Raw genomic sequence first — 14,199 nt, forward strand, 5'->3', positions numbered from 1 at the left:
CCATGCATAAATCATGTATTGTATACTTATACGGGGCTATGTTGTCAATAGATGGCAGTGTAGAGAGATCAATTGCTGCATTATCCAGCATTTATACTAAATACCTTCACCAATTTGCACTGGCCAGCTTGGTGAATTTTGGTCAAATAGCCCCCACAACCTAAATGGTGTAGGGAGGCCCTCATCCAGCAGTATATTGACCCAAAGGGCTGTACATATACATGTCCATACATTGGCCCCACGGTTTGCCTCCAGATGCTAATAAACTGTCGGCATCTTAAGCCGGATGATCAAGTGCGACTAGTAATTGCTGCTTTTGCCTTGGGCTATGCTGAATGCTGACTCGTGTTTACAGCTACGAGTCGGGTGGGTCGGTGTACTTCGACACGGCGAGGTTCGACAGCAGCGAGCGCCACTCGTACGCCAAGCTTGTGCCCGAGGCTGTGGGTGATCACAAGGCTCTGCACGAAGGAGAGGGTACGACATCCCTTTTTACTGTTCGACCGTCTGGAATAATACCGTGCGCATGCTTGCAACCAAATCGTCCGGAGCGCGTCCGATCTCGTCGACAGTCGGGAGTGCTTAGATTTTTGCAGTCTGCTTTACTTGCTCCTGAAAACAAGCGTTGATTTAATGCGTGCAAGAAACCGTTTTTTCCTATTTGTTTATTTTATTCTAATTATATAATAATGTAAAAATGTAGCTCACGAGGTGAATGAAATTGAAGCAACGAGACAAGAAACCACTGAATAACCCTACAAATGAGATGTTAAAAAAAGACAAACAGTAATGGATAATTTTTTTATTGAATCAAGAATCCCAACTTCATAAAAAATTTGGCGGGGGGGGGAGTGAAATGTTACATACCTAGCAAGCAACAATCGATTTATAATTAAACCTGATTATAAAAGCACACGTTACACATGGAGCTTCCATTTACTCGCCATTCGTCTATCTGGGATGGGCGGCGTAGAGCCAAAGCAGCACGGGAACAGAGCGCGGTATCATCAAGCTCCCCGATGCGTTTTCAGGCTGTACAGCATATTGTTCCGCATGATGTCCGACGTTTCGCTTCACCTGCTTGGAGCTTCTTCAACAAGTCCTTTCACGGTATGGTCTCTTTGCAGGCGACCTGAGCATCAGCGCTGAGCGGCTGAACGACAAGCGATCGCAAATGACTTTGCGCTGTGGAAAGCCTCAAAGCCTGGGGAACCTTCTTGGACTCGCCGTGGGGAAAGGTACGCATACATGGGATGGTGTGCAACGTTGTGTTATGTGGTCTTTTTTAATGTTCATCTTCTTGGTTCTTTCGGTAAAGTCATGTAGAAGGGAAGTAATAAAATAATAAAAATAAAACATAATAAAATAATTCTCACGACGCTTCGGCCACAACTCAAGCAGCCGTCCTCAGGTGAAGACCAGGTCTGTCGGGGAGACAGCATCTAATGTTATTCAAATGTCATGACCCAAGTTGATGGATTGTGAAATTGTCAAACGTGGTATCGGTGATGTCAAATTTAGTCAAAACGAGAGTGGTCAGTGATGTCAGAACTTTCCTGGTCCTCTCCTGAGGTGAACTCAACTTTAAATGAGCACCTGGTGCAGTGTTTTAACATCACCGCTGGGGAGACAAAGGTGGTCAGGCATGGTATTGGCCACACCAATACCACTTGCTAGGTCGGTCTTAAATGTTCATGAACAACACTTAAACCAATAGACTGATATGAGTATACGAGGATCTATATGCGTGTGTTAGCAGTTGTGTAGTGGTTCATTCACTACTCTGAATTCAATGACCCAAAGAAAACATTGATGGCAAATGTATTTATATTGAACATCTGTGAAAAAGAGCTTCATAGCTTATTGGATTCCTCCAGTCTAAAGATTCTGATTTTAGCCGAACTTGGGTCTCTCCTACATTTACTCGCCTTAACGGAGTATTGTGTCTGCTTCAATTCATGCACCTAAGCAGTGGGAAAACAGGCAATGGTGATGGTTACATCACCCCTTGTGTGCTGTGTGGCTACATGGGGAGTCTTGTCTGTGTGTGTCTGTGAATGCAGGGTCGTCCTGGGTGGCACATCGAGTGCTCTGCAATGGCTGGCTCCATCCTGGGAGAGTCCATGGACATTCACGGCGGGGGCTTTGATCTGCGCTTCCCCCACCATGACAACGAATTGGCGCAGTCCGAGGTGCTGTGACCCCCAGTGCTCGTGTAGGCAAAGAACAGTGCTAGGGTGATCCATTTTTAGATCCCCTTCTGATATCCAATAACCCATATCTCATGCAGTGCATAAATAGTTTTATGAGACATTGTGTGTTGGATTGGCTGAGCTGGATCAATTGGATGGCCCTCGTATTCACCTAACATAAACCCGCAGGGTTTTCACATCAAAGACGGTGTGTGTGTGTGTGTGTACGTGACAAAACAGAAATATATCAATGTGCTGATCTTGCACATCATTGAATGTTGTCCGCAAATCACACTGGCATGGTTGAACAAAGGGTATCTGGGGAGTGTTAAAAGATTTTATAATTTAATTGATATACTTGGGAGACATGTAATTTCTCGAATGTCTCCGTGTTCTATTAGTGGGGTGTCTACATGCCTGGAAATGACATTGAAAACTGTGTTGTGGCTACATAATTGTGCAATGTTCTTATTAGATTGGAGACCATTGATTGCAGAAATTAAGGAAGAAATATAATTGTTCTAAAAAGCAACCATCTTCTTTGTTAATAACACTAAATAGGAATTAACGATATGGCAAGATAGAAGAATGTAAAAAATTGGAAATTTGGGGCTAAAATAAATATGGGCAAAAAAAAAGTCGTGTACAACTTTGGAGACACAACAGAAAATAATCGTTGGAGGATTATAATTGGGATACACAGTATTATATCTACATACCCCACTGTGTTTTTAAAGAACCTCCTCTTGAATCGTGACCCCTAATCTTGACAACTGTATCACAAGGAGGGCGAATCGGATACGTGCCTCAATACTACAAAGTATCAGTTCATATTCTGAGCCTAAGGTGGCAGTGTTTGTTTATTTTCGTTTCTTCCCTCTCGCTCACCTTTAAACCTACTCGTTAAATGAGAAGTCACAATTCACACCTTCATTCAAATAATTGTCGTGGTTCATGGACGCAATTCGATTCAAGAATTACATATTATCCGTCTCCCTTTTCTGTCTTCTTATTTCTCATTTTTTACATCTGGCTCATACATTTTTCTGAGCTCCATTAGCAAAAAAGTCGCACAATAGCTTATTATTTCCGTATTATTGGTATAGGTCAAAAACAAGGTTGGAGCGGTGAACCGTTGCTGTGCGTGCTACGCTACGAACCCATCGACCCGAGTTCCATTGCCAGCCAAGAATGACATCGGTGCCGAGTGACATCTGACAATCGGGCCTTAATCCCCCCCACCCCGCCCCCCCTTCGCCAACTAGCATGGCCAGCGTGGTAAAGTATGGTCATATCGCCCTGAACAGCTTGGGGAGGCCTGCATCCAGCAGTGGATTGGCAAATGCCTCAAATTATAAAAGTAATAAAAACCACATGTATTCTTAGATATGCAATCGAATGTGTATCATGCGCTTTAATAAACCATATTAAGCAAGGGATGTAAGCATCATAAGACACCGACTGCCGACCGTGCTTCTTACCGATGTGAATCCACTCGATCTCCAGGCCTACTTTGACAACGACCACTGGGTGCGCTACTTCCTGCACACGGACATCTCACCATCTCCGGCTGCAAAATGTCCAAGTCTCTCAAGAACTTCATCACCATCAAGGAGGCTCTGATGAGCAACACGGGTAAGCACATTGAATTCATTTCATGAAACTTATTCTCGGTTCTTTCGGTAAAGTCACATAGAACCAAGAATATGAATCCCTGCAGTCACGAAAGCTTTAAATCGAAATTCATGAAACTTAATAGTGTTTCTGTACGACTTCTAGGCGGGTTGACTTTGAAGTTCAAGTCTTTAGGAAATGGACAAAAAAATTGCCTCATCTGCCTCTAAATGTTTGTTTAAATTAATTGTTTTTGCTGTTAGCCTCTGATAATTACAGTTATAAAAACAATTTGAAGACACGAAGTGTTATTTAAATTAATAAAGGCATGAAGTAAGGGTGTCCGTTTGCTTCCGATGTCTGTTGTTGATTTGTGTGCTATAGCTCGGCAGCTCAGGCTGGCCTTCCTCATGCACTCCTGGAAAGACACGCTGGATTATTCCTCAAACACCATGGAGTCGGCCACCCAGTATGAACGCTTTCTCAATGTAAGCCACAGAATGGGTGGGGGAGTGGCTGAGTGACTCTGAGGTCACTAAACTAAACTAAAAACTAAACTATTTTTACTTTACCAGGTAAGGGCCTACTGAGCTATATAGCTCTCTTTCAGAAGTGACCTGGCTACCAATGATAACTCAACGAAGTGACCAAATAATATAAATGGAAGTTTTGCTAAGGTTGATCAAACAACCCCCCCCCCACTACCTACATGGTGTGGGGAGTGGATTGATAACGTGTAAATATAAAACCGGTTTCTACCCTAAATTTTTGCAATAATATAAGAGATTGAGCATATAGTCTGCTTACAGGGCAAATGCGTGTTTACTTGGATGAATATCGCAGCAGTGGGTGCCCAATGCCTTGTTGTTGTGCGCAGGAGTTCTTCCTGAATGTGAAGGACATTTTGCGAGCACCGACAGACATCACGGGGCAGTACGAAAAGTGGGAAGAGGCTGAGATGGATCTCAACAAACTGTAAGTGTCGCCAGGGTGGGGGTTAACTCGGCGAATTAAAACTGACACTTCCTGGGCTGTCTTCCCATCCTGTCAAGAGATGTTGAGTAGAAAATGATAGCTTTTCTTGGAAAGAAAAGTTTTAATCCCGAAATGTAGTTTGAACATTTGAATAGAAATAAGGCGCGGTATTTTTTTTATACTTGTGAATTTTACACAGTATCGTTCATGTTTTGATACTTGTAACGACAAAACTAATAGGTAGAGCCCTAATTGAGTGCTTTAGATGAATAACAAAATGTGAAAACAATATTATTAATTTATTGACTATATATTTATACTGTTTATATACAACTAGTGTATACAGATATCAGATTTGTGAGCCTATTTGTATTTTGTATATATGTGGTGCATTACATATTTCCATTTTCACACTTATTTGAAACTCCTTTTTAAAGCTTTTCCTGCTCTCTATAGCTACGAATCTCTTTGCACACCATGCGTCATGCACAACGGTAATCTTTGTCGAAGCTTCTTGGTAAAAATCGGCGACTTGTCACGACCGCACCTGATTCCCCCCCCCCTCCCCCCCCCGACGCACAAAGGTTTTACGAAAAGAAGGCGAGCGTCCACACGGCGCTCTGCGACAACATCGACACGCGCGTGGCGCTGGAGGAGATGAGGGCTCTCATCGGCCACTGCAACACGTACATCGCCAGCGTGAAGGGCCGCAAGGCATCGCCCAACAAGGGCCTGCTCAAGAACGTCTCCCTTTACTTGACACAGATGTTCAAGGTGCAAAGTCCCCACCGCCACCACCAACCACCACCATTTCCACACAGTCGGAGCCAACTGTGGCTCGCTCTTGAACGTGTACACTTGCCGAATCGAATAATGGTCACGAGTGCTGCCCCTGCGATAATTCACTCATCCAAGTTGTTCGATGAAATGTCACAATTCGGAGTTGCGATTCGTTCAATTTGGGGGTTCTTTAACTTTCTGATTTGTACTCTCTAATTTGTATTGTGTATACTTTTTCTGTGCTGTCTACAGTTTTGTCCGCTCAGCCTAAATATAAAGTTGGCATATATTTTGCAGTACATTTGCAGAAATCATATATAATTGGTTCACACTTGATACGGTGCAGGTATAGTGAACATTAAAGCTATTTAATTGCTAAATTGACACATCGTTACTTGCCCAATATTAATATGCTTTGGGCCATATTCGCATAATGATGAAACGGCTCATTACCTTTGATTTGCCCGGCGGTTGCTGTTGATAAAAAACATGTGTAATTCTTCATACAAGTCGGACAAGATTTACATTGGCTGCCACCATAAATGGGCCTTCATGTGTTCACTTTATTTTGCTGATAAATGTAAAAAAGATGGAGCTGGATAACTAATATTTAAGTGCTTGTAAATACCGGAGTGAAACGTATAGGAATGGTTAGCAAATCACTGTAAATAAATACATAAACTAAAACTAAACTTTTTTTATTTTACCAGGTAAAGCCACTGAGCTATTAGTATTTTTTTCAGAAGCAACCTAGCCACAAGCTCAACGAAGTGGCTTATCATGTGGACATTTATAGCAGCCAAATCTAAATAATTCGCTGCATCAGGTGTAGGAGGATTTATGACACTTTTGTATACGACCCAACCCAAAAACCCAATCATGGAAAGATGTTTGAAATTTGGCATTCGTTTCCCAGCTGCAGCCTTCTTGTTTCCATCCAGATTTTTGGTGCAATCGAAGGGGACGATGCAATTGGATTCCCAATCACCGCCTGCCAGGGAACAAACGTAAGTAAAGTTAGAATTTGGCAATATTTACAAAAGGCCTGTAATGGCTATCAGTACCTAAAGTAATCTAATAAATGCACTTTCTGTGGTTTTTTTTGTGTGCTCATGATTGTTTTAATCTTATAATGTGAAAAATGTCTGTTCTTGTTTTCTGGGAGGAACAGTTCAATAATTGCCAGCTCACATGTCCATGCATATCCCATCTCTGGACTAATGTTAGAAAATTTGTGAAATCCTTTTGTTAATAATTGGACGATTATAGAATGGCTGAAGGTTTATCGACATTGCAAAACTGTCTTATATGCACACGTGTAATTAGGTGCGAAATCTGTGACTGGTTACACCAGCCCACAGGGGATTATTGTGTCCGTCCATCCATCGTGCAGGGAGGGGCTGGGTGGGGAGGGAGGGGCTGGGTGGGGAGGGTGGGGAGGGGCTGGATGTGGAGGGGCGGGTGGGGAGGGGCTGGGTGAAGAGGGTGGGGAGGGGCTGGTCACCTCGTGGTGCCCTTATAAATCTCAACGTTTAACCTACTCACGCCGGCTTGTGCCCGCCCACAGTCGGGCATATTTGCGGAATACACCACGCCGCCGTTGACCCTGGCCATTGACCGAGCAATCCAACGTTCCTACCAGCTCCCTCCGCAGGAATGTGTTCATTTTTACATGACATCATGTTCCTTGTCTCAGGTTTTCCTCATTGTTGTCTTGTTATTGACAATGCCATGCCTTGTGCTCACCCACCAGCTGGAGACTGCAGTAATGCCATTCCTGTCCACCCTGGCCGAATTCCGTGAAAGCGTCCGGCAAATTGCCCGGGAAAAGAAGGGTCCGTTTGAACACAGCTACATTTCCGGTTGCTTGACAATAAGATATTTTTTTCTGTGGAAGTAAAATGTTGGCAGGTTGCCTCTGGGCTCACTGCCTTGACAGCACTGTGTTATAAAGCTGGACCCGTGTCGTGTGTTGTGCAGTGATGGAGTTGCTGACTTTGAGCGACACCCTACGCGACGACATTCTGCCTGAGCTCGGTGTGCGACTGGAAGACCATGAGGGTAGCTGCTCCTGTCGTTATCTTTTCGTTAATCATTATTACTAAATACACTTCTTAAGATCCATAACACAAAGCCCCATCGGTAGAATGAAGGAAGGTAAAGCAAGGATAGTAAAACATCTCCATATCAAAATTTCTCCCCGTTTAAATATACAGTGGTATAAATGTCACATGCCTCCTGGTAGGGGTCACATCTCCTTGGGGCCATCGCTGTTGGCAGAACAACCAATGTTGCTCGTGAGTGAGACTAAACTTTCTGAATATGGTTATCTGAAGTTGGACGGTTAGTTTGGTTCGGCAGGTAGCATGTGGTGGTGGGGTAAAGGATGGGTATTCCCACCTCTTCCATGATGGCTGGCCAGCATGGAAGAGTAGACCAAATACCCTCTAGAAGGGTTCTCTAGTGCTCCCTCTAGTGGGGAGACCCTTCCACCATCAGTGGTGTCGGCAAACAATTATTGAGCTGGCACCTTTTTCCTTGAAAATAAAATTGGAAAATAAAATATGAAGGGTTCACCCTTTATCTAGTCTTGCAGTAAAGCAGCTCGACACAGCCAAATATGTAGACCTAAGGCAGTGTTCAATACATTGGAGTCAATATCTTGATGGTGTTGGAATTACTTTCAGCCTGTGTTTGTTTATTTGTCTTCTTTGCCAGGTCTTCCCCCCGTTGTGAAACTCGTGGACAAGGAATCTCTGCTAAAGGAGAGGGAAGAGAAGAAAAAGGTCTGTTTAACTCCACAGATGGCGATGAGGAGTTGTAAATTTGGAACAGGGCTTGTGCCCCCTGGACAGGTAGTCGAGGCATCGATAAAACTGTAGTGATTTTTGCCATGCCGTCGCAAGCGGAAGATTTATAATCTCCGTTGCAGCTTGTAGCAGAGCAGAGTCGTTCATCAAAGAGGAAGCGCTTATATCAGATGGTCACATTTTATTTGAACAGCTGCTCAGTATACAAGCAGTGCTTTATTGGCTTTGCACATTTATTAACTGTGCCTATACCACTCGTGTGCCTTCAGATAGAAGAAGAAAAGCAACTTAAGAAGGAGGAAGCAGCCAAGAAAAAGCAAGAACTGGAGGTGAAGCTCCCGGACGTCTTAGAGCTGTCCCACTGAATCATGTGACACAGCAAGAAAAGTAGCTGCTTTTTTATGCTAAGTGACATTGTAGATGTGGTATTTGTATCTGGCTCTGCGTCTTTACGCTGCATGGTTTGACTCACTGGCAGGTCAGGGGACAGACCCTGGTAACATAGGTTAAATTACATACATGCAAAGTCACTTCATACATCGGCACCCACCTAACAAAAGCTAACAATTATTTTTGGAGAAAAAATGGGTGTTTAGCATCATTATCATCATTAGTCAGTGTCCATCCACTACTGGATAAAGGCCTGCCCATGCTCTTATCATCTGTCGCAGTCTTGCGATTCCACAATTCACCTTCTGCAGGTGAGCCGATTGCATCACTTTATCTCCGGTGTGATGAGATTAAATGTATCTCAACATATCCTGAAAAAAATGGAGTTGAATCGTGGTATATTTAGCACAATTTTGTAATGTTCCACGATATGCCATGTTGTATGTCTGTGTCATAGAGGGAATTAGACACAATTAAAACACTGAGACCATCCCATCCTGAGCACATGCCAACGATGGATGTCATTCTGGCAGAGAGATTATTCATCTGAGTCGTCACAGTTTGCCATAAGTTAATGCGTGGCTTCATAATAAAAATGACATTTGCTTTTACTTGAGAAATTGGGTCATTAGTCTAGGGTCGATATAGCACGTCCCTTACATGCTGCTCCAGCAAAGTTTTAGCACTGCTGCATCTGTTTACCCTTTATCATGTCTTGCTCTGTTTATCAAAAAGACATTTTGGTCATTACATGTAGACAGCTGGTACAGAGGTTATCATTCAACATAAAACACTGCCCACTGTATTTCCTGAAAAAAATATTTACCACCTGCGACTTCACAGCAAACGGATGACTGCAGACCACTGCTATGACCAGACCATATCCTTAAAAATCAATGTTTTAAGATGTTGCTCAAACGTGTGCTGTTGTTGTTTTTCACCTTGAGGCTGCAAAATTGGAAAAAATGAAGATCCGACCTCAAGAAATGTTTTTGAGCGAGACGGACAAATACTCCAAGTTTGATGGAAACGTGAGTAGACACACTTTTGAGGTATTGTCAACGTGCTTTCGTAGCACTTCTGTCTGTTCATTGGTTGGCAACAAAAATAAGATCGTCATTGCCTTTCGTGTTTGGCACAAACGTTACAGCAACAACCCATAATTTACATCCAGTGTTAATTTATTCAGCATTGTTCAATTTTGATAATAGCCTCAGTGTCGTTAATGACAACATGTACAAATGCAGTTATGACAATTTTGTATAATCATTCGTTTAGTCTAGTTGACGAAAGCTGTCAAACACTTGGGTTATTAGGTGTTGGTATGTGATGTGTGCAATTTCCCCCCCACCCCAATATTATCAGGTCGGCCAATTGGTGATCTCTATAATCTTATACCACCAAGGACCAATTTTGTCTACCGCTACACTGCAGTTTCTAATAATCTTACGAAATTGTCTTAGTCTTCGTCTTGAGTCACTCGCTAATTTTCTCGTCGTAGTTATCATGATTTAGTCTTTGTCATGGTAGTTGGAGTCATCGTCACACTTTGATGATTTTTCATAAAAACCGTTTTTGGGTTAGATCGCATTATTTATAAATGTGTCGTAACCCTCCACCACCCGACACAGCCAATCAGTAAAAAAGTGTCACGTTGACAAAAGAAAAATAGTTCACTACTTCTGGCGAATTGCCTGATGATGCTGGATGCAATTAACAGCGAAACGTCGAAATGGTAAATATTGTGGTTTCACGCTTCAACACACCGGTGGGCTAAAGTAGTGAACTATTTGTCTTTTGTCAACGTGACACTTTTTTACTGATTGGCTGTGTCCGGTGGTGGAGGGTTACGACACATTTATAAATAACGCGATCTGACCCAAAAACGTTGATAATGAATAATATTGGTGGCGAAAGCTTACGTGTTGAAATTGATGATTTTTGTCCGCTGAAAGTCATCGTCAACTGAAATAAATAACCCTCTTCGTTGACGCACATTTTCATCGCTACTACTTCTTTTGTTGACCACAATGAACTCTTTGACTGCACCCTGGCAGGGGTGCACGATTGTTCCACCAAGCCCCTCCCCACCCCGAAACCTCGCCGTTGCAATTGTACCCTGGTGTTCCTCAAGATGTATATCTGTGACTGTGTTCCCGGTCCAGGGGTTCCCCACGCACGACTCGGAGGGAAAGGAGATCAGTAAGGGTCTCGCCAAGAAGCTGAGGAAGCTGTACGACGCGCAGGAGAAACTGCACAGCCAGTTTGAGCAAATGAATATCTCCCAGTGAACAGAATTGGCCAGCACGGCATTTAATGGCCATGGAACGATTCCTCCCCCCCCCCTCGTCATTCGTAATTTAATACATTGTCATTATTTGTGGCCATTCTATTCAAGATCAATGTTTTTATTAACATTGTGTGAATGTAACACCACTTGAAACAATTGAAGTGCATATCAGAATTGAGAATAATCGATTCTCGCACACACGATTCGATGCATGCATTGTGTGAGTGTGAGATCAGTTTTAATCTGAATTGTTGCATGTTACATGCCAGGCCTTTTATCACATAGGGTGGTACATTCCCATTGAGTTTGAGATGTTAACTCCTCCTGAAGAAAGTTGTCATTTGCTTTTGTTAATACAGCCACTGCTGTACAGTATCACGTGGATAATGGAACGGTAAGTGGCATAGCATCCTGACCCCCCATGCCGTTGTTGACTTTTTGATCAGAATCTGTGGATGTGCCAATTTTTAGGTGGAGTGCAGATAACGTTACAAGTCCATCATTAGCTCTTGTACGTAAACGCCCACTGACACTTATACAATTACTCCCTTTGATTTGGCTGGTTTTTTTACCTTTAAAAGCTGTACTTGCATGAATTATACTTGGCTCGTACGTTTACATATATAATACGTGTTTTCTTTTCATTTATTTTCAATGGTATGTGTGTGGTGGAAGGGTGGTTTTTTATGTTGGTGGTGTTTACATGCATTTTCAGGTTGCACGTTGTGGCACACTTTCTGTTAAATTCAGCATGGTGGTGTTATCCGAACGAATATAAATCACTAAAACATTTGTTACACTTGTATTGTTGTTTAGCAAGTTTAATGTGTGAAGTTTTATAACATTACAAATCCTTTCACGTGATTCATTTGTGCTAAGCAAGAGTTTTTTTTTATTCACCACTCTGCATGCTATCGCCATCATTTTGGATTTAAATCTAGAAAAGCCGCACGCAAAGCTGTAAATTGTGAAATTTGACTGGTGATTTTGTAACATGCCATCACACCACGAATTGGCAAACTAGATTTAAGAGTGAAAAGACTACATTACTCACACACATCTCCTAATTATAAAACTAAACATAATTATTACAGTATCATTCATGCTAATTGTATTATCACATTAAGGGCTGTATCCTATTTGTAGCACTTATTAAGTAAATTAAAACCCTCAGAAAATAAAAATGAAAAACAAATCAAGAGGTCGTCTAAACACAAATGGTTTACACAACAAAAAAGTTATTGCAACAGCGGTATCGAAAATTGTCTTTGCTCCTTGCACCAGCAAGATAAATGGGTCCACTAAGTAATTAAGTGGTTATGAAGACCCCAAGTTGAATAATGTATTTTTTAAATAATATATTTGAGTAGCATAATTTACAGCCCCTTTATCAATCCACTGCTTACCTTAACATTTTTATTTTACCAGGTAAGGCCCACTAAGCTATACAACTCTTTCAGAAGCGACCTGGCCACAAATGATAGCTCAACGAAGTGGCTTATTTGGAAATTTATAGCAACCTAACACTCTAAACGCACGTTACTGAATGTGGAGGGAAAACCGGAGGACCTGGATAAAAATCCACGTGACCGTGTGGAGAACATGCAAACTCTAAATATACAGGCATCAGGGTTTGGAGTCAAACCCACAGCCTCCTGTATTCCAGGCGAGGTAGTTAACATCTCCCCACCATGGCTGAATGGAGTCTTCTCCATGCCATGTACTCGTGGTAGTTGTTTTACCACGCATTATTACGCAGGTCAGTGTGGGTTGGTGAAGTTCCAAGGGTTCAGATATGATCTGCCACAGATCTTAATCATTGCTGGAAATCTAACTTGGGTCTCACATGCATCATGCAGTGCACGAACCACTGCCACCATTCTGCCTGAATTAATTAGCATGAATATAGCCAGTTGAAAATTGCCCATACTGTATTTGTTCGTCTTTTCATAAAACTGTACTTTAAATCCAAAGTGAAGGTGAATGGGTTCTTGAGACATTTTCTTATAACGAATGTCAATGTCACTCATTAAAATCCTGTGTTTTAATGGCAATTGTCGTTTTTAAAAAGTACATTCATCATTGTCATGTAACGTAGACAATGCTATTTATGTGGTATTTTGATGAAATTATGCTGCTGGTGCATATAATAAAATACTTTATCACGAACTCTATTGTGTTTTTTGCACACGTTATGTAGAACTTAGGAATATGACAATTTCCGAGCATGTGCACAATGTTATAAGACAGGGGTCCTCAAACTTTTTAAACAGGGGGCCAGTTCACTGTCCCTCAGACCGTTGGAGGGCCGGACTATAGTTTAAAAAAACTATGAACAAATTCCTATGCACACTGCATATATCTTATTTTGAAGTAAAGAATCAAAACGGGAACAAATACAATATTTAAAATGAAGAACAAGTAAAGTTAAATCAACGAACTTGCCAGTATTTCAATGGGAACTATGGGCCTGCTTTTGGCTAATGAGATGGTCAATGTCCGGTTCCATATTTGTCACTGCTAGTCGTAACAAGTGATGCAAGTGTGCATCCGTTAGTCTAGATCTGGTTGGAGATTTCAAATGTTTCATTCTGGAAAAAGTCTGTTCACAGACATAAGTGCTGCCAAAGATGGTTGCCATTTTGAGTGCATGGTTCCTGAGAGGAGGATATGTCTCAGAGGGGAGAGATGCATATAAATTATGAAGGCTGCTTGACTTGAATGCGTCTTTCAGAGAGTCACAATTCTGCAGTTCAGCCAGTTCCATTTGGTAAATTGTATCCACATTTTCAATGTCAATAGAAAATGGGTTACGGAAAAGCTGTATGTCCTGTTCATGGAGATGAAGCTCTTTAAATCCAAATTGGAACTCCTAATTTTACTTCAAATGCTTTGAAATCTGATTGCATATCACAGATGAGCTTCCCCTTTCCTTGAAGTTGCACATTGAAACTGTTGAGTAGCTCTGTTACATCTGTCAGAAAGGCAAGATGCCATTTCCATTCTGCATCATTGAGCTCTGGTACTTCTTTGTTTTTTTAAAGCAGAAAAGCTGTAATCTGTGGAAGTAAGTCATAGAAACGTTTCAAAACTCTCCCTCGACTCAGCCAACGGACTTCTGTGTGATACAGAACATCTTCATATTCAA

The 14,199-nt window shown here is 42.0% G+C and overlaps 1 protein-coding gene across 1 annotated transcript; it reads left to right on the forward strand.

Moving 5' to 3' along the window:
- Positions 1-355: 355 nt before the first annotated feature.
- Positions 356-11,052, forward strand: LOC121852504 (cysteine--tRNA ligase, cytoplasmic-like; the record flags this gene model as incomplete). Its single annotated transcript, XM_042346471.1, is given in 17 exon segments — positions 356-477; positions 1,128-1,172; positions 1,175-1,219; positions 1,222-1,238; positions 2,064-2,192; positions 3,699-3,738; positions 3,741-3,827; positions 4,191-4,294; positions 4,684-4,781; positions 5,366-5,555; positions 6,503-6,568; positions 7,315-7,396; positions 7,542-7,622; positions 8,280-8,347; positions 8,641-8,700; positions 9,709-9,792; positions 10,927-11,052. Coding segments are annotated over 17 exon segments (1,444 nt in total), but the record flags the coding sequence as incomplete, so codon positions are not given.
- Positions 11,053-14,199: the final 3,147 nt, after the last annotated feature.

This window comes from Callorhinchus milii, unplaced genomic scaffold, assembly GCF_018977255.1.
Source record: "Callorhinchus milii isolate IMCB2004 unplaced genomic scaffold, IMCB_Cmil_1.0 Scaffold834, whole genome shotgun sequence".
NCBI classification, from domain to species: domain Eukaryota; kingdom Metazoa; phylum Chordata; class Chondrichthyes; order Chimaeriformes; family Callorhinchidae; genus Callorhinchus; species Callorhinchus milii.